The sequence below is a fragment of the Trichoderma reesei genome, assembly GCF_000167675.1.
Source record: "Trichoderma reesei QM6a unplaced genomic scaffold TRIREscaffold_11, whole genome shotgun sequence".
Taxonomy (NCBI): domain Eukaryota; kingdom Fungi; phylum Ascomycota; class Sordariomycetes; order Hypocreales; family Hypocreaceae; genus Trichoderma; species Trichoderma reesei.
In genome coordinates, this window is record NW_006711158.1 from 730543 (window position 1) to 751601 (window position 21059).

A 21059-nucleotide genomic window follows, 5' to 3' on the forward strand; every position below is an offset into this window, starting at 1 on the left:
GCTTGACTCCAGCGAGAGGATGCCCACAGATCATCAGCCAGGTGCAGTCAATTCGTGAAAAGGCGCCCCGTCCGTGCTTGGGGGCTTTTTTTTTTTTTTCCTCTGGAGGGGGCCGCTCGCTGACCGCCGCGAGCCCGCTAGAGCTCGACGAGGCCTAGGTAAAGTATACATGTAAGGTGGTGAAGAGAGCGGCCAGCGTTGTTGTCATCATGGCAGAAAGAAGCGAGAAGGGCAGGCCTGGGAAAATGCCTCAGCCAAACGGGAGCCGCGAATAGGTCAGGCTGGTCGGCTTCAGGTCGACGAGATTCTAGGCTGCAGAATAACGGGAGAGCCAGAAGAAGAAGAGGAACCAGAGGTTTCAGCCAAGAAGCACCGGCGCCGAGGAGAAACGCCCTTAGATAATCACAGTACGAGTACACGTATTAGCAGCTGTACATAGCTGTGTGTGTGTGGAAATTGAAGATGATGAGCGGCCGTCTGGGGCATTTCATCCGGACTAATGAATTGAGTTCAGGGCCGTTTCCCATTGTATGAGGTCTTTTGGCGGCGGTCGTGGCCCGTCATTGGGTCGGCGCCGGTGGTGCTATGGGGAGTTAGACGCGGATATTGCAAGTAAAGTTGAGCAATTAGGTTTTGTGGAAAGCGGCAAGGCTTTGTTGCGGCTTTTGGCCACACTGGACCTCGTCTGAAATTACGCCGGCTGCTAATACTTGATACTTGTGACAGTTGCCAGATGAAGAGCTGCTGACCGAGCTCCATCTGGGAACAAAGCTGAGGAGCTATTGAGAGTAATAAGGTACCTACCTACCTATTACGGGACGACTGTGGACAAAGTATGACGGCCAGCCATTCGGGCCAATTGATGATGATGATGAAGAAGAAGAAGAAGCACCGAGGAGGGATGACATGTGGCTCCGGCTTCATACAGTGCAGCACTCGTCTTCACATACTATTAATTACTCCGTCAGGCACAATCACAAGCAGTACCACCACCACCAGGAGCAGCAGCAGCAGAAGCAGTCTACTGATTGCTTTTGTCGCCAGCCCATTGTTGATGGATGATAATAATTGAGGACTGGACTCGTGCTAGCCGTCACACGTCGGCACTCATCGTGGATTTGCGTTATCTAGCGGCGCCCCTTGCTAAAACGGAACGGAACCTGCCAACACGCACCAAGCAGGCATCTTCCTGGCAGCGCTTCGTGCACTACAGGATACCCGCCCATGTAGCGTGCGCCAGGTACACGAGCCTTCTTTATGCTGATGTCTGCTTGCTTCATGCTACCTTGCCGGGACATCAATCAGTAATATTGTTACGCTGGGTTAGACGTTGCGGTAGCGAATACTTGTCCAGGGATCCCGAATAGCAAACAAACGGCTACAGAGCCCCAGGTACTCCATACCCATTGCCGTACCTCGCAAATAACAATATCGACATCAACACCAGCAGCCAAGTCGTCGCTCGGTCCGGTGTCTCGCTAGCCTCGACAGGTCGTTCGTCGTCCCAAAGTCAAGCGTCCAAAGGCATTTCCGAAGGGGAGCGCCGTCTCCGCCAAGTCCCGCCGGCTGGGCTAGCAGGGGACGAGTAGTACATACTACGACACCTACAGAGGTAGGTACTGTACAGTAAGAAACCCAGCTATTGACGTACCTATCCAGCAAATCAGCAAGACCATTTTTCACGACAATGGATTCATGTCATTGATTGAACTAGTATCGCCGGTGTTAGTAGTAGCCTCGACAAGTTCTCTCCTTCTCGTTTGTCCCTTCCGTACCCGCTCTGCCGCCGGCGGTATGTCGACTTCAGTTGAGCGCATGTGGGGGGGCCCCAAAGGCGACTAAGGCAGGTACCTGCATTTACCACAATCTGCCTCTGCATTCTTGCGTACCCCCGTGGGGACGCCATCAACGGAGCTGGGATTCCGTACGAGTAGTATGGGGGGGAAGTCTTTCTTCTTTGCTTTGGGGGGGGCACTTTTCATGTTCTAGCATTTCTTCCAGTCTTTATGTTTTCTCTGCGTTCTCCATCTTTGCACGGAGCACATGCTACGAAAAGGGTCGGCTAGCAGAGGAAAGGAAAAAAAAAGGCAACGAGAAGAGGACTTTCTCGTCACCGCCAAGCAGACGTGGCGGTAAAAACGGAGATGCCTCGCTTTTTTTTTTTTTTTTCCCGGTCGACGGCAAGTTCGAATAGGGCAAATACGGAGTATCCCGTCCAGAAAGAGGGCGACGAGGGCTTCGTTGGTTGTTTTCTGGCCAACCGTTTTTTTTTTTCTGACCCAACCACCTGCATTTTCTTTCGTTTCTGTACTGGTACGGGATGTACTGTACGGTCCTTACTCGTGTGCTTTCTCTCTCTGTCTCTCTGCCAGCTGGCGTTTCCTCTGTTTGTTCGTTGGCTTCGCTTCCTCGTTCGCTGGCCCGGTTCGAGGCGATCAATGCGGCAATCACTTCCGGCATTGGAGTCGATGTCGCCCCCCCCCCCGTTCCAGGAACTACCACTGTGAAATTGAGATTCTGGCGCGCTTCATGTGAAATTCATATCCAAAAGCGCGTTGTCGAGCGATTGATAGCGGCCCAGCTAATGAATGCGCTTCTTATCGGAGCCGCGCTCGCATTGGTCCCTTGCGGGCTGTTCAAGTGTGATGAAAATTGGGCATCTCATCAAACCTCTGTAGCATTGAATTGGTTATTACGGGGAGCGCCCTAGCTGTGTGACCTACCTTCAGTACCACCTCAATTGCCTCCTACATACCAACCGACCTAGTAGTAATACCAGTACTAGTGTTATGAGTCTGTATGAGTGTGGGATGATACGGTAGCATTGGATCAGTGATGACGCCGTTGAACCCTCAAATCACGGCCCCAAGTCCCGTCCGGACGGCGCTTCCGTTGCCTCTTCTCTTTCCCAGCTGGAGATCTTACTCGTGATGCCTGTTACCCTGCATCCGTGGATGTGATTCGCTCCAGAGGGACCAATTGGCCGTGCATTTCCAAATGCCCCTTGCTCATAAAATACGTACGTGTGCATGTCCATGCAAATCCTCATGCAACGGCGCAGGCATGCAATCGTACCGTTAGCCGCCAAGCTGGTAGCGGAAGCGCAAGGGGAAAGAGCATCAGTGCGCGCAAGACGACTCCTGTGATGCTACTATTCCCTACAACGAGTTGATGACTTGGGACCGTTGCTTCGGCCGATGCTTACTCTGACAGAGATGTAAGACGTGCATCGGGGGGGGGGGGATACACACACACACAAACTGCCACATGCCATCCATGTTTTTTGTTGTTTTGTGTCTCTCCAGCGCGAGTGTTACTATTTTGAATCGATAGGGTCCTCGTGCCGTATTGTCTCAAGCTGTCTCACTGGGAAAACTGGACCCGACAGCTTTTTCTCTTTGCTTTCGCGGTCCATGGGAATGCTTCGCCTCGCGACGATGACGAAACCGACAAGGCAAGGGAGGCAAACAGGACAAGCCCGATAACGGTTGCTGCTTTACATACGTTCTTTGCTTGCCTCGGCAGATCACATCCGTTAGAAGAGGGCTTGCCAAGGCCTTATTCATGCCTGTCGGTCATGCTGCTGCGAGCGCTTTCTCTTTTGCAACGACTTGGTCCCTTGCTGTGATGATGGCCCCCCCCTTACCCATGTGATGCTGCTGTATGTATGTACGTAGATACCCTGGATACCCTCAGGGAATCCATGTCATCGGAATCGCTTCTTGCGATGCCGTGGCAAGGCCGGAAGAGGGCACCGATTGCCCGTGTGTGCCCCTGGCAGTACAGGGTATGTATGCCGATGCCGTGCGCATTGTGGTGGTGGTGGATTGGGTGATGATGTTGGGATCAATGATACCTACTATGGCGCGAGCGAGCTCTTGATGTGAGCGATGATATTACAGTATACATGTAAGCGGGAAATGACCCAGGAGCAGTATGATAAGCCGCATTTGCTATATTTGATGAAGCATCACAGCAACGGGACAGGCTGCAGATAAAGAAGACAAAGATAAGCATCCCTAGGTACACGTGAAGGGTTTTTCCATCCGTCTCAGCGCCTTCACACCACGTTCTCGCAGAACGTCCAGTTATTACGTAGTTCTTCGCGAAATGAGCTGCAGATGCAGTGAACTCCAACTGAAGTCATCCAATCAATGGATCGATCAATCGTCAGCAACACACTACATCTGCAGCAGCCGTGATTTAGTGCTCCCTTCCCCCATGCAAATCAAATGCCAGCACTAGCGGAAATCGTCATCGTCAATGGTAGGATGAAGCTCGAATCTTCTTTTGCTCTCTCTCTTCACCCATCCAATTCATCATCATCATCATCATCATCACTAACATGCGAACCTTATTACTATCACCTGCCAACCTACAGACCATCCCCGTCCCATCGTGCATGTCTGCCCCGGATGCAGCCATGATCCGATTCGATCCGCCTCTGCCAAATTTGCCTGCCCAGTAAATCCCGCCTACTACATAGGTACCTTTGCCCTCTCGCCCGCTAGCCGTTTCGCTGGCCTCTCTCGCGGCCGCCCACACCCAGATTCGAGATTTTGCTTCACCCACTTCCATCACCACAAGGGATCAATCATGTCTCGCCTCGATTCTGTTTCTTTTTCTTCTTTGTGGCTTGCCCCCAGGAAACACGCCGCGGCTTCATCAGCGCCTCCCACACCCACTGTAACAGAAAAAACCATCGCCTAGCCAAGCGGCTTAGTTCCAGCAAGGGAGGGGCCCCAGGACAGGACAGGCACACCGTACGCCAACACTGGCTCCCACGAAGAGCCGCCTTGTACCTCCCATGTATTGAGAGCAAAGCCCTAGAGGCTATTAATTGGGGGGAGAAACGGCGTTGGTACGGCTGAGGCGAGAGACTTTTTTTTTTTTTCTTTTCTATTCCTCCTTTGCCCTTTTGCTGCTCCAAATGCCTCTTCGCTCCTTCTGGTCTAGAATTTGATACACGAACCAGCTAGAAGCTCGGCGCGGCTCTCAAACTTTGAGGGTTTTCCATGGCACGCTAGCTCGCAAGTAATTGAATGAAATGATTACTTGCAGTGCTCCGTACTATTGTATGATATTGGGATCTCCAGGACGGACTACTCTTCTGTCTCTGGATCTAGACTGTTTCTGCCTTATCCGCGATGAAGCTTGACATCATTGTTGTCTGAAGTCATCATGGTAGTCCAATCACATGGGGGTCTCAATTCAGGTCGGAGATGATGCCTTGATGGCGATGCAGACAGAGTACAGTACCTAAGGTACGAGTACATCTGATCACCGCTGCGACACTTTTTAGGCTCACTGTTAGTGACGGGAGTACCGCCGCCGCAATAAGCATACGCGTAGCTACATCTGTGCTTGACTCCTTCAGTCTTAGTCCCCGCTTCCAGCAAGTTTATCACTGACTTTAATTGCTGGTACTCGTACCCGTCAAAGCAATACACGTAATATACTAGGTACGTATTACATATACTCGTATGTACTCGTACAAGACTCGTAAAAGGCCTTGACTGATTCAAAATACGCGGGCCGTGATTGGCAATGACAAGGCACCAATTTGCTGTTTGCGGTGTCTCAGCATCCCTGGTGTTAGTAGCGCACACATACCAGGTAACACACGCCCGCGATATCTCGACCCTTCAGCTGTCTGTCTGCCTGTCTGTACCAGATACCTCAAGGTAATTACATGTACGTCACGATTGCTTGGCAGCACATTCGTCGTGAATATCTCGCCTCGCCTAAACCAAGTAAAGAATCCCGGATTATCATTACTCGACCACCGAAAAGCAGAAAAAAGCAAAGACCAAGCGGTATCAAGGTAAAAGCGACGCCTCCCCAAAACAGCAAAATGCCGGATCCGCGAAGCGCCGTTACCGACGTACACGAGTAAAAGCAGTACTATCCAGATACGTAGCTCTCCCCATATCACCCCCCTCCTTTACCCCATCCTTCTGGATCCAGAAAGCCGCGGAGGCGAGGAAAAAAGAAGCAAGACGGAGAGTCATGAAAGTGTCTACCCGACGTCGTGCAAGTGGGAGCCTGGCCCCGGGGTTTGCAGGCAGGCTGGGGATTGGAAGTTGGCAGCCGGTATCCGGTTGAAGGAACCGGCCCCCAGGCTCTCTTCTTTACCTATTACCTAGTCTACCCCCCTCCCCCGATGGGTGAGTTGCTGCGTGTGAATCGGTACTGTATCGTGATCGGTTAACAGACGAGCACGAGGGAACTTTGATGGGCAAGACAAGACAAGACAAGGCCTGCACATGTTCGGTTCGTTGGAGTGAAGAGTGAGCGACAAGACATGCACTACGTCATCGAGTTGGGGGTGGTGGCTATCAGTTTCGGCTTTGCCGTTGGTGTCATGTCGTGTCGTGTCGTGTCGTGTGGCATTCTTTTCTTCAATGGCCCGTCCAATGGCGAAGTGGTGTGTCGTCCAGGGAGGGCAACGCATCTACTATGTACAGTCCAACGAAATCAAGCCACCACCGCTACTGCAAGGATGCACTGGCTCGCCATAGGCTGGTTATGCACGATGCTTCTCTGGGTGGCCGATGCAACCCTCGCCAAGACATTCTGCGGGCATTCTAGAACAGGTTCTTGTTGCACCGGGACTGGGCGAGAAGAAAGCAAGAAAAACATCTCAGCTGGTTTTTGCCTGTCTAGCGCTGTCGGCGCTGATATGAGGCTATTGCGGGTTGGGGACGTTTGCCGCGCTTGGCATCTCAGATGGCGAATGCAAGCAATTGCTCACGGGGGGGGGGGGCCATGTTCCCTTGGCTGGTTCTATGTTACGTCTGTAAGTATGTACATACCGATTCCTTGTCCATCTCTTTGGGGGCCCTTTTTCTGTTGTGTGTCCATGTGTCTCAGCAGAGAAAAATGTCGCCTCCTTACATTGCCGTTCTGCAGAGTGTCGGGCATCACGAAAACAACCCGACAGGACTCCCTCGATGCCACCTCGTGGACAAAAAACTACTAGACATGTTCATCCACGGCTGAATCGTAATACCTAATACCTACCTACTGCTACTGTACTGTACGGGGGGGAAAAAGACCAACGACAAGCAGATCGCCACGCAACCCGTGCGCTGCCTTCGGCATCAGCGTCCCGTAAACGTCCCTCGTACGACAATGCTGTTACACGTTGTACGAGTTCCAGCAACGGCAACGAGGCTCATCTCCAACTTTGCATCACAGACGCCCACATAATACATACTAAACACAGACGAAAAAAAGAGTCCATCACGACCGCCTTTCCCACAACTGCTCACCGACGGCTTCAACATGCCGACCCCAGAAAGTCCACCCCCAAAGTATTACAAGTCCTAGTAGTACTACGAGGCATTTCTTTTGGGTCAACAGTGTGGGGGGGCTTGGATTCAATTGGCAGCCACAGTTTCTTGGCTCTCTCTCTCTCTCTCTCACACACACACACACACATACACACACAAACACATACTCTCCAATGTCTCTCTCCCCAGGCTAACGTCTGCAGAAAAATCGCTGGCAACATTTCGAATGATTCCAATTCGCTGGCGAGACCGCTACTTTTGCGTGGTGCCCCATAGATGGCGACTTTCGCGCTGCAAGATACGACTCGGGTAGATACTAGTAGTACTAGGCATCCACGAGAACCCCAAGCTGAAATGGGCTTGCCGAAGTCGACAAGTCTGGAGTTTGGGAGGCTCCAGTTTCTCCATCTTGGGCTGCGGCGACGGCGATGAACTCCATATTTTCTTTGTCCTTTCGAGTAAACTACTGTATGTACAGCGAAGCCAAACAGCATCTTCCATGCGTCTGGAAAGGGGCGCATCTCCATAGCCTGGTACGTGGCATTGACGATGAGAGGGTTGAAGCAGTGTAAGCCTCATGCAAAGGCCATACATTGTACTGCTGCTGCCCGTAGCATTACTGAGCTGGTCCAATGGTTCAGTATGAAGCGTGTCTCCCTACCGTTGATGCTCGTCATACCGCAGATATCCTCACGATTGGACCAACCTCTCAACTGCCCATGTCAAGTCCCCGAGAAAAAACTGCGATCGTCCATCATCAAAGACACAAGCCATGCGGAATCAGCAATAATTACGGAGAAAAAATAAACCGCTTCTCCAAAAGCCCATCAGTCCGTTGCCAGGGGTGCATGGATGGGTTCAGGTCCCTTCCCCCTGGCTAGTGTCCGCACGTCCCCTGCCTGCATCGTCAAAGTCCAGTCTTTTGCCAGCGAGCCAGAGAGAGAAACTCCAAGCACTGTGTGGTTCTCCGGTGCCTGGAGAGAGCGCACAAACCCATGCTTTTCTGGTTTCCCCCTTGTCGTTTATATCCCTCCCCTAGCCGGCGATACCATGGGATTTTGCTTGGATACTTGGATATAGACCTGGTACGAGGGCCAAAATACATACCTACCTGGTGGGAGAGCAAGGGGTTCCGGGCTCGCAAAGGGGTCATTGCGCCAGCAGAGAGGCGATGTGCTGGCATCTTCTTCATTTTTCTCTGCTGCCTGTCCTGAGGGGGCCCGGTTCAACGATTCTCCACGATCGATCATTGTGTTAAGAGAAATTGCAGCTGCGCAAAAGGGCGATTAACGAGACCGGTGACGGATGTTGCCTGTAGTAGTACCGACCGGTTGTGTAGCGAGAGATGAAGGCTGAATTGTAGCATATCAATACCTATTACTAGGTGAATACCAGATATTGGGCCATTACCGCTTGTGTAGGTAGCAATAGATTCTATTCTTCTACTACAAGGTATCTTGATAGGAGTACACACCAATTGGTCATATTGAGATAGTACTACATAGAATATCATCTTGAGGTGAGCAAAGTCAGCATCAGCGTCGCGAGTAATTTACAGAACGCGCAGCATCGCTCACAGACGGCGGTCTGTCTGCCGCATTATTACGCCGTCGGCCCAATCATACCTAGGTACCTAACAGCAATACATACTACAGGCCCTGAACAAGACAAAAGCCTTGTGCTTCTCCCCAATTACCTCATCAGCTTTAGCTCAGTTGGTAGCTCCGTGGAAAAGCCGCTCGCCAAGAAACAGCCTTCAGGGGTAATGCTATACTAGTATACTAGTAGTACCTCGAGAGAGAACAGACCAGGCCAGGGGGGGGGGGGGTTCTTCTCATATGGAGACCAGCCAGCTCAGCAGCAAAGACCCTCTCTCTCACAGGGATTGATCCCCAGAGGCGATTGCTGCGTTGTCCAAGAAATGCTGCCCTGCCCTGCCCTGCCCTGCCCTGGCCTGGCCTGTCTAGTCCTGTCCTGTCCTTGCTGCTCGCGTTACCGCGAACCGATTCCGCCAGAGCCGACAGCAACCAAGGCGAGGCGATCGGCAACTGGAAGAGCGCTGCCCGCCGATTCGTATCGGATGTACATGACAGACGAGCATGTATTATGTATTATTACGTAGAGACAGGCGGGCGGACAGACAAAGCAGACGGACTGGTATCATTGTTACTGTAAAAATAGCTGGGACATACATGGGAGCCAGATCCCGTGATGCTGCGTTACAACTTACTTACAAGAAGAGACAGACGGCAGGGTCGTCGTCAGTCGCCGTCGTTGCACATCACGAACCCCTGAAATGCTCGTGCATAAACAGTCCCCTGGATCAGTATGTACCTATGCTGCTTTCTGCGGCCGACTACCGACCGCCGAGGAGAAGACGAACCAGAAGACGGACGGACCCGCCCCTTTAGCAAGCTGAGAACTTGAGGAGAGGGCCTTGATTGGCTGCTGTTGGAAGCAGAGAAGCCAAGCCCTTCTAGAATAGAAAAGGCGCTCGTAGTAATACTCCTCGTAAAGTGGTGGTGCGCTTTCAAGGGGACGGATTTCGGACCCGAGGCATATGGAATGGCCTTTCTACAGTACTACTACGTGTCGTATCGTATCTCCACGGACTATGCGGATATTGGATCATGGAACTCGTAATATCGATGGTTCAGTTTACGGTGATTGACAAACATGATAACATGGAGTAGACAGCATGTAGGAAATAGGAGTTCGAGCATCATCTTCTAGCCTTTCTGGTTCTCATTGCCGAGGTTATCAAAGCCGCCGTCATCATCATCTACCTACATACATCAAACCCAATCCATGGATGGAAAACCCAAAAGTAAACAAGGGACACATTCGCCATCTCCGTCGACCGGCATGAAGCATCATCACCTTCCGTCAACCACATCCCCCCTGTCGACAAACTCCCCGTCCCTGTGGCAAATTCCCTCCGCGGCTCCTCGCCTCGCCCTCCATCCCCTTCGGCAGCCCACTTGGAACGCAAACCAGCTGGACGCTCTAGAAGCCCAATAGAAGGTCTTTCCCATACAATCCGCCTCACCTCTTGCAGCTATTTCGCGTGTGTGGAGACAAGAGAAGACGCAGGCTGCAGGCTGCATGTGCAGAAGTTGATGCTACTACTACATATCGTCCATCGTGCAAGTTGGGTGTAACCTTGAAGTTTCATTGTGTCCTCTCTATTCCGTACATAGCAACGGTACTGAGGGAATTGCGTGTCGTCTCCAAATTCGTGCATCGTCTATTGTTACTGTCCGACAACCGGAGAGACCATTGAAGCTCCCTGCTTCGTCTCATCTTCTCCGTCCATGACTTTCTCTGTGCCAAAGCTGAACCGACATCCCGCGGCCCTTGCGCTGTCAAACAAACGCAAGTTGACCAACGATGCAGCACAATCTCCCCGACGCTCAAAGCACACTCGGACACTCCGTACACGAAGTAGATGGCCGTGGCCAAAGCAGTGAGTGATATATCAATGGTTTGACCTTTTCCGCGCCATCAAGCACCACCGGGCAAAGAAGGAATCCTTGAAGATCTTTGCTTTTGAGAAATGTCTCACCAACTAGTACCGATGTTTCGACTTCTGCACTGTTCTTTCTGCGATCCCTTCATCATCAAGAGAACCCCGAAGATGCCGCAATACGTATTACTAGGGGGTCCTTTTCGATTGAAAGAAGTCGACGACAACTGGCGTGCCCTAACCGAGCTGTTCCGCTGCTTGTTCTCGTAGGAGTTGTCGAGAGAGGCAGCCCTTTTCTAGGTAGTTGATATGTCAAATCTCTCATAGGTCGAGACAAGCATCACCCAACATCCTATCAACCTCCTAGTGTCGTCACGCAAACATCAGCCCAGCGTCAGTGCTCTCAGGTAAAAAAAAATAAAGCACAAGTATGTTCGGCTTCATCGGAAAGCTCAAGTCTTTCCACGCCCACATCGACAAGTCATCTTCATCCACTCTTTCTCTGCCCGGACTGGCTGATCCCCCCCCCCTCCTCCTCCAGTTCCGATCATCTCCGCGCCCCCTTTGCAAATACAAACTTTATTTCGCCCCCTCCTCTCGCATCTTCGTGTTTATGCTTAAAAACAAAAGAATGTGGCTTTTTTTTTTCTCCTCTTCTCGGGACGTTGCGAGAAATCTGCCTGAATTGGGAAAAAAGAGAGGCCAAACATGGCGTTTACGCAAGACTCCACATCTTCCCGCAGCTTCCCGGCCGGACAAGTTATGGCATATATTACCTACAGCAAGCAAAATCCTAGATACTACAATATGTACAAAGCCACCCGTCTATTTGTTGGACTTTTTTTCAAAGTTGGGATCACAGGTAGATGGGGTTATTGATTGGGAGACGTGGGGAGGAGAGCTAGAATCGTGGTAATAAAGTACGGGGTGCATATACCCGGGAGCCGGATATGCTTCTTCTTCTCCCAGGCGAGGCTTCATTTCTGCCCCCCCCTTCGGCGCGGCGCGGAAACGGCGTCCATATGCCGATGTTCAAGGAACCAAAAGGTCTAAGAGTTTCAGAAAGAGCAAGCATAATGACGGCCAAAAAGGGGACCAATCGCAGATGACGGTGAGGTTCTCCAGGTAGCACGAGATAAAGGCCGGGTAATAAATAAGCATCCATCATGGGCTATGGACATTCAGGGTCAAAGCCCATCGTTTCATCGGATCCCAACTCCTGCCAGCCGCTTCTTCTTCTTCTTTTTCTTTTTCCTTCCCTCGGCACCTGGCTTGATGGTTATACATACTACTAGTACATACACTGCGCTTTAATCAATTTCCCTTCTTACTTCTTACATGGCCTGTGATTCGCTGGTACTTCTACAGTAGCATCGCCATTGCCAACATCCGTTGTATGTAGTAGTTGTAATCAACTTGTTCTCAGAACGTCAGCCCGGTTTAGGCTTGTGCACAGACGAAGCCGGTATCACGTCAATCAATCATTCCAGCTCATCTTATTTTCTCCAGCCAAGTCAAGAACCCGTCCTTGCCCATGTAGTACGTCTCAAGCAAGGGAGAAAAAGCCTCATACTAGTAGTACTGTGAAATGAAGCACTACCTACCTTATGTACTGGTAATACATACTTACCTCCGGCGTCAACGATCCGGAAACCTCATTGAGCAGTGTTTACCTATCCCTAATAATAATATCCTGCTTGCCCCTTGGATCATAACACAGTGACATTTGACCAGTAATTGCCTCACTCTCTGCCCGACACATGGCAAAGCCAACCGCTCTACTTAGATCCTCCAATTCATGTAACGACATTGTATTTTAGCCCGGCTGAAAAGTAAACAAGCATCTATTTGCGTTCCAGGCTGTCCGTTACCAATTGTTTGGTTGACATAACTGGAATGAACACAAATAATCTCGTGAGACACCACCATCATCGAAAAAAAAAAAAAAAACAAAAAAAAAAACCACCTGACATGCCACGCCATATCTTGAACCAACAGCGTAAACAAACCTCACTGTAGATTCTGTCATTATCTGAATCAGGTTCACAAATTGTATTCCGTGATTGAAGACGTAGCGTAATGGCTGACTGCAGGGTAGACGTCTCTCAAGACTGTTGAGCCGCAACATGTATAGACAAACTACATCTTGATCGCAGATCGAGTCTCTGGGAATTCCACGACGTCGAAATTAGATCTGAATTGTCAAGTTATTTGCCCGTCCATCTGCCCAGGTCTATTGTTCTTAACTAAGGAGGAAAATACAATCTCTGGTCTATAGCTCGAAAAAGTCTACGCGCTGAGTATTGAAATATGAACACATATAATCACAGTCGAGGAATATAGGGAACCGTCATGTTCATAGTAACTTTTCATAGAGACCAAAAACTAAGGTAGCTAGTATCATTCCAGAGCCCGACCTCCGTATACCGATATACCGATAAAAGGGGAAAAGGAAAGTGAACGAAACAAAGAACCTGTATCATCGCAATGACGAGATATACCTCTGACCATGAAAATGCCAGTACAAGGCCAGTTAAAGGCCAGGAAAAACTTGTCAGTTCCACAAGGCCAGCCGTTCGCCAGACGCCATTCATTCCATGCCTGATTGATGCCGCTGTTGCCCTCTGCCAAACCATCAGCTCACATCGCTAAGGGCGTAGAGAAACCAATTATCCCTCCCCAAGTACCACCTCCACAACCGAACAACCTGCTCAAGTCCTTCCGGCAGTGTTGGGGTCCGGAAACCGAAAGCCCTGCGGAAAGTTGGGCATGCCGTTCGGAAGGGTGCCGATGCCAAAGGGGAAGCCGCCCATGCCGTTCTGCTGCGGGTTGTCGAGATCCACATGGCTGGGGCCGTCATCGCGGCCTCGACGCCAGCGGCCGCCGCCGTCGTCCTCGCGGTGGCGAGTAGACTTGGGGCCGTTGCTGCCGCCCTTGTCCGTCTGCATGCGGCGGCTGATGGCCTTGGACGAGACGCCGGCGCCAATCTCAATGTCGGGCTCCTCGACGCACATGCCCGTCTCAATAGGCCGTCCTCCGCTTCCACCGTACGGAGCCGTGAGCATCCACTTGCGGTCGGCGTCGGTGAGCTTGTGAATGGGGATCACACTGATACCCGTGGAATAATCGCTGCAGTCCCGGGGGCCAAAGCCCACACCCCATCGAGTCTGTATACAAAGGTCAGCACACTGCTCTCCGCCACAAGATGCGCGGAAACAAGAGAAGAGAAAGGAGGGAGAACTCACCCGAAGGGGATATTCAAGATTCCTGGCATCTTCCATAGCCTCCTTTGCGGCAACGGCATCCTGACGGGTCAACATCTTGACAAACGCATGGCGTTTATCCTTGTTCACAATGCATGTCTGAACAGTACCGTACCGACCAAAGATGCTTCGCAACTCGGCTTCAGAGCATCTGATGTCAATCTGTTAGTATACGACCTGCCAACATGTGTAATCGGGCAAAGAGTGACGGTGTGATTTGTACTTACGTGACGCCTCCTACAAACAGAGTGCGGCTCAGGACCTTGATGTGGCCGGCTGGGAGCGTCGGGTCGAATTCAACCCACTTCTCCTGCTGAAGTTCCATGGAGGGTGAGTGGCTTCGCCCGTGGCGTCCGCGAGGGCTGCGCTGGCGGTAATCATTGCCTGCTCGTCCGTTGCGATCGCGATCATCCATACGTCCTCTGGGGGGCGAGTTGCGTCCATACTCACGTCCTCCGCGTGGAGAGCCACGAGCGTTCCAGCCCCGTTCAGGCGACCTCGAACGGGAGCGGTTGCGATACCTAGGAGATCTCACACTGTCCTGATAGCCTTGGTCCGGTGCCGGGCCCGGGGCAGCCGTGGCCCATGGCTGTTGGGCCGGTGGAAAGGTGCCTTGAGCGGCGGGGATAGGGGCGGGAGGTTGCGTCGCAGGAAAGCTGCCAGTGGCAGCGGCAGCGGCAGTCATGCTCTGGATGAGGGCAGGAATCTTGTCAAAGGGAACGCCTTGGTCGGCAAGGGCCTTGATCAGCATAATCTGCTGCTGTACGTTCGGATCTAGACCAGCACCGCCAGCACCGGGAACGGGAGGCGCTGCAGGCGCTGCCGCATATGGGTTGGCTGGGTTGCTCGCAGCCGCTGGCATCGCTGGCATAGCATTCTGACCAAGCATCTGAGTCAACGAGAGGGGGAGAGATGACACGTTTACGGGCTGCGCAGCTGGGAGATACGGCTGATGTGGCTGCTGCGGCATCGAAGAAGCGAGGGCCGGCACTGGGGCGGTAGAGGCAGCAGGAGGCATGCTATACGACACCGCGGGAGCCGGCAGAGACGGGTTGCTCGGTGCCGCCGAGGTGTTTTGTCGAGCAATATTAGCCAGGGCTTCCAAGATGGACGAACCATTGGGTGCAGCAGGCTTGCTCTGCGCCTGGTTCAAGAATGACGCTGCCAGACCAGGAGGCGGGCTTCCAGGAGGTGTGGTTGATTCTGCATGCACGTTAGAGATAGAGCTCCTCAGAACAAATTGGCAGTTCTGCCATAGGCTGGCGGCGGACATCAATCACGCCTCTCCGAAGAGGAGGGTGTGACTTGGCCGTGAGTAGAGACGTACTTGGTGGCGAGGGAGCATTGACCTTCTCCCTAAATGATTCTATCATGGGGGCGGGAAAGGTCTGGCCCTTTTCCCAGATATCAATGAGTTTCTTGATCTTTTCCTACACGGCGAGAAACAATGTGTGAGTTACTGGTCCCTTCAGATACGATTTCAATGTGGAGGCTGGTTTCTTCATCGAGGCGGCTGATGACCACCAACAGGCAACGCAGACTTGCATTCCCTCAGATGCGGGTTCCAGACACGAGGTGCAGGGGTCTTGCTCTTGGTTCACCGGATCTGCCAGATATCAAGAACGACGAAACGAAGCGAAGCGAAGCGCACGTTGATACGCCTACGAGCGGGTGCGCTGATTGTGTGCGTGCGTGCGGCTCGTCTTGTATGTTCACCAGACGACCACGACAAGATTAACTCGAATTCACACGTACCTTTTGATCCTCGGGGGCGGACTGAGTAATGTCAGTCATCAACACAGGCATCAGTTCCGTTACTCGGCGAATAGCAGCAGCATACGTGCCGTCCTGGGCAGAGCTGTTTATGGGCTGACCCTGAGCCTTTGCTTGTTCAAGCCACTTGCGGGTTACAGAGTCTACGACGTAGAGAACCCCCAACTTGTGCGTTCCTGGGACTTTCTTGAAGTGTGTGAAGAGCTTCTGGATGAGAACGGACTCGGACTGCAAGGGAGGCAAGTTAGCGGCCAGAACGATGACGCCCAGTGACACGAGCGGGTTGGAGATGACCAAGTGCGAATGTCAAGCCTTACCTGGATGTTGGCCACGCAGAGAGCCGTGAGGCTAGTGATACGAGATCCGGATACACCTGGAGGCTTCAAGTTGAGCATGGCCTGGAGGCCCGCTTCCAAGTCTGCGACTGCAGACGCCATGGCTGGGATCTGGGGCTGGACGCGATCTTGTGTGCGTCTTTCCACGAGGATCCTCTCCGCGGTGAACGCCTCAGCGAGATTTAGCCGGCGCCTAGTGTACGATGAAGTTTTGCTTGCGACGAAGATGTAAGGAAGCAAAAACAAGCCGTCTTTGGTCTCCTCTCCTCCTTGGCTGGTCCGTGAATCACTTGGCGTAGGTAGTCAAAGGACAAGTCGTGCGGCCGACGTCTCTAGTAGGCTGCCTCTCTCCTCCGAAGTACTATCAAGTCTTTTGTTACAGAGACGAAAAAATTGAACAACGCGACACTGTACGGGGCAAGAGATCTGCTGTCGTTGTAGTAGGTAGGTACGGAGTGAAGGATATCTCAAAAAGTACGATGTACGCTGTGACTGATTGCAGCGCGTGACGAGAAAAGAAAGAGTCTTCTACTGCGGCAATGGAGCGCGCGCACGCGAGGATATGGTATCACAGGGGCTGGAGGCGACTGCCCACAAGCCTGTTCTAGAGATATTATCTGGTTTTGCTTCTTTCTTTTTGCTTTGTCTTCTCGGTCGGCCCAGAGGCGTGTTGGCTTGATGCGGGATACGGATAAACGAGGGAAAAAGACGATGGAAGGAGGCCCTGGGCGGGAGGCTGGCGAACCTTTTTTGGGTGGCGATTGAAGATGTTGCAAGGAGGAGAAATTGGCGGGAGGGAAGAGGGGCGGGTCGCGCGAGTTATAGCAGGGAAGTGGCTGCTGCTGAAACTTCTTGCGGGTGGCTGCCGCGTTTGGGGCCTGATACGAGCCCTGCCTTACGTAAGGGACACAGAGGCACTAGTGAAGAGTACCTTGATGGAACGCAAACAGAGGGAGCAGAAGAGGTAGCGCCTGTTAGCCAATCGAGTACCGAGCTGGGCTCAAGGTGCTCTCGCTCAGGCCCATCAAGTGCCGCAGAAGTGCAGTGGTACGAGTATGAGTACGTTTCTCGGTACGTACCGACGCGGAAATGTTTGCTCACGCAAAATTTTCCTTTCAAGATTGTTTTCCCTCTTCGTGATAACACTAGAAGGTACTCTTCGTGCAGATGGAGGACTAGAAGCGAGGTTTATCCGCGATCGTGCTCGATCCAACAGCAGGGTTTTTTTTCTTTTTTTTTTCTTTTCTTTTTTTTTTTTTCTTGCGAAGTGCTTCAGAGCTGTTAGTAGAGGCCAAAGAATGACGCACTTGCGGCAGGTCAGGAGGGCGATTTGGAGAAGCTACCGGCAAGGTGGTCGTAGCTCCGAGCCCGTTTTCTACGGAAAAAAGGATTTTCGTCGGCAGGGCCAGCGGCTTTCGACATCACATGACGTCGACGTCGTTTCCGGCAGAAGGGAGGGCAGTTCGACTTATACAAATTGACGGCTACAGGGCTCACTTGCGATCAATTGTCTCGTAATAATACCAGACTAGATTCCTTCAAAAGGCGAGCTCAGAAAGGCCTCAAGCTCTGGGAATAAAGTCCGAAGGGTTCTCGCCGGTTGCGGTCCTGACCCTTCCACAACGTAGGTAGATGCAGCTGGCATAGCAAGCTCAACCTCACATGTATGTACTCGTACCTTCGACGCGCCTCAGATGCACGCGAAACCGGAGGCTTTGGTCGTCACCCTCTCGTCACCTCAACCAATGACTTGCAGACGACGGCTGACCGCTTGATTGAGTTCGATGTTGGAATTTCTTTGACAACAAGAAGCTCAGATGAATCGTGAAGCAAACAAGCAGATCCTCTGTCTAGTACTGGTAGTCCGACTTACTCGTACATAGCTTGAGCGCACTGATAACTCTGCATCCCGCATGCCCCGGAACTCGTGGGAAAGGACAGGCTCGATTAGGCAATGTGATCTGGGAGCGACATTCCCGAGGCTCCTGATGGCATCAATCTCGGGCCATCTGGCCTCTTGTCGGGGAGATGGAGATGGTTGGGGGGCTTTTTAGTGTCGCCCTGGTGGGGGAGAAGCCCTCCAGTGCTGCGTGAGACTGGCCAGTGGACTGACAGCACCGAGATTGCCAAAGTCCCTTGACCAAGAGGCTACAGCCGTATACCGCGCCCTGGGCCGCACGCGCGAGGTACCTCTGGGTGCCCTACACATTCGACACCCACATTTACTGGTGATGTAACTTTTTTCCTGCCCTGCAGCAGTGCTTGTCCACCTCAGTTCCGTGCCAAGGTCAACGCAACGGACCAGACGGGGCCAGCGTCCGAGGTCTGCTAAAGGAACGGCCGGCCTAATTTTTTTTCCACAGCACCGCGGCGAAGCGTTGCGCTTTTTATAACCTCTGCCTCCCCCCCGATCCGGCGTATCCTCTTTTCTGCCTTCTGCCTCTAGCCTCCCTATACCCAACAGCATCTTCACCATGGCCTCTGTCACCCGCCTCAGCAACGCTGCCCTGAGGGCCTCATTGCGCGCCCCCGCCTTCAACGGCCGGGCCACGGCTTTCAACGCCACCCGCTGCTACTCGGCCAAGTCCCAGGTGAGAAGCGTCCCGCGTCGTTGCTCTTGTGGCTATGAGCGAAAGCTGCAGGCCGCCGTGGCCCAAGCTTCGGACGATGCAATGGAAGAAAAATCTAGGGTGCAACACAAAGCTGACTGTCGCGTGTCTCGCCGTCTAGTCCCTCAAGGAGCGCTTCGCCGAGCTTCTCCCCGAGAAGATTGACCAGATCAAGACCCTCCGAAAGTTGGTGACACCCCTTTACCTCAGCAGCGCCGCTGTGCCTGGCGCTTGCTTGTGCTGCTCGATACTGACGTTCCTCCTTCTCTTCGCAGGGAGCACGGTTCCAAGGTCGTCGACAAGGTCACCCTCGACCAGGTCTATGGCGGTGCCCGTGGCATCAAGTGCCTCGTCTGGGAGGGTTCCGTCCTCGACGCTGAGGAGGGTATCCGATTCCGTGGCAGGACCATCCCCGAGTGCCAGGAGATCCTCCCCAAGGCTCCCGGTGGCAAGGAGCCTCTCCCCGAAGGTTAGTGCTACGCATACAGTCGGATAGCAAAGCTCGACTTTGTCGTTGTTGTTGTTGTAGTTGTTGGCCATACTAACCGCCGGCTCTTTTGCGCCATGCAGGTCTCTTCTGGCTCCTCCTGACCGGTGAGGTCCCTACCGAGCAGCAGGTCCGCGACCTGTCCGCCGAGTGGGCTGCCCGCTCCGACATCCCCAAGTTCGTCGAGGAGCTCATCGACCACTGCCCTACCGACCTGCACCCCATGGCCCAGTTCTCCCTGGCCGTCACTGCGCTCGAGCACACCTCTTCCTTCGCCAAGGCCTATGCCAAGGGCATCAACAAGAAGGAGTACTGGCACTACACCTTTGAGGACTCCATGGACCTCATTGCCAAGCTGCCCAACATTGCCTCGCGCATCTACCAGAACGTCTTCAAGGGCGGAAAGGTGGCCCCCATCCAGAAGGACAAGGACTACTCCTTCAACTTCGCCAACCAGCTCGGCTTCGGCGACAACGCCGACTTTGTTGAGCTCCTGCGTCTGTACCTGACCATCCACACCGACCACGAGGGTGGCAACGTCAGCGCTCACACCACCCACCTGGTCGGCAGCGCCCTCAGCTCTCCCTTCCTGTCCCTGGCCGCTGGTCTCAACGGTCTGGCCGGCCCCCTGCACGGCCTCGCCAACCAGGAGGTGCTCAACTGGTTGACCGAGATGAAGAAGACCATCGGTGACGACCTCAGCGACAAGGCCATCACCGACTACCTGTGGTCCACCCTCAACGCCGGCCGTGTCGTTCCCGGTTACGGCCACGCCGTCCTCCGCAAGACCGACCCCCGCTACACTGCTCAGCGAACCTTTGCTCTTGGTATGTTGGACTGGATGATGATGAACCGATTGATGGTTTCTCGCTAACTCCCCCACAGAGAAGATGCCCAACGACCCCATGTTCCAGCTGGTCAGCCAGGTCTACAAGATCGCCCCCGGTGTCCTGACTGAGCACGGCAAGACCAAGAACCCTTACCCCAACGTCGATGCCCACTCCGGTGTGCTGCTCCAGTACTACGGCCTGACCGAGGCCAACTACTACACCGTCCTCTTTGGTGTCTCCCGTGCCATTGGTGTCCTTCCCCAGCTCATCATTGACCGCGCCGTCGGCGCCCCCATCGAGCGCCCCAAGTCCTTCTCTACCGACAAGTGGGCCGAGCTCGTCAAGAAGCTGTAAGGGATGACGTTTAGGATGGGTGGAGCAAAGGCAAAAATGGTGCAATAGAGGGAGTGGTTTCTTCTTTCTTTGAGGGCTTGCGATAAGGGACAAAAAGTTGAGGCCCTATTGGGCAGGATTTGATCATCGACTAGGATATAGACAGTCTGTGGATGACACAGCGACGGCCAGAACGGCGCTTAATTGTACAATATGCGGAACTGTTGGTTTCCAATTTGATGTAATGAGACAAGATTGACTCCTCACGAGCTTCGAAAGGGTGTATGAGTATGACGCGTGCGTGTTGAACTTGTTTTTGCAATGGTCGATATACTTTTCCATCACATAATACTGTATCTACATGCATCCCAGCAAGACATTGGATGATGTGGTGGGCTCCAAGCACCGGAGATGATCATATAATACACCTCCACCATGGGCCGGCACTTTGGCGTCCATGAGCCGATGTAGAATTTGGCTTCGACGGCGCAGGCGAGGCGTTAGTGAGATGGCTTCTGGAGGGGCTAATATGGATTGAGGTAAGGGTCCTTTGCGGGAAGCGGAAGAGGACGACCAACGGCATGAAGTTTTGAGGTTTAGATCAGGGCAATCCGCTCATTGTTGTTGTTGGGCGGGCTGAAAGTTTGACGTACCGTATAGCAGCTACA

General features: G+C 52.8%; 3 protein-coding genes across 3 annotated transcripts; 2 read left to right on the forward strand and 1 right to left on the reverse strand.

The window, feature by feature from the left end:
- Positions 1-9216: 9216 nt before the first annotated feature.
- TRIREDRAFT_108251 (uncharacterized protein) lies at positions 9217-9938 on the forward strand (the record flags this gene model as incomplete). Its single annotated transcript, XM_006965959.1, has 3 exons — positions 9217-9396; positions 9610-9621; positions 9813-9938. 3 exons carry the CDS (start codon positions 9217-9219, stop codon positions 9936-9938), a joined length of 318 nt encoding a protein of 105 aa, XP_006966021.1.
- Positions 9939-13472: 3534 nt separating this feature from the next.
- On the reverse strand, positions 13473-16234 carry TRIREDRAFT_63088 (uncharacterized protein; the record flags this gene model as incomplete). Its single annotated transcript, XM_006966091.1, has 6 exons — positions 13473-13928; positions 14007-14175; positions 14252-15205; positions 15348-15454; positions 15780-16025; positions 16115-16234. The coding sequence occupies 6 exons, from the start codon at positions 16232-16234 to the stop codon at positions 13473-13475; spliced, it is 2052 nt and encodes a 683-aa protein (XP_006966153.1).
- A 2329-nt stretch (positions 16235-18563) lies between these two features.
- Positions 18564-20655, forward strand: cit1 (citrate-synthase). Its single transcript, XM_006965960.1, has 5 exons — positions 18564-18723; positions 18863-18927; positions 19017-19210; positions 19312-20055; positions 20114-20655. Exons 1-5 carry the CDS (start codon positions 18607-18609, stop codon positions 20410-20412), a joined length of 1419 nt encoding a protein of 472 aa, XP_006966022.1. The 5' UTR covers positions 18564-18606; the 3' UTR covers positions 20413-20655.
- The last annotated feature ends 404 nt before the right edge of the window (positions 20656-21059 follow it).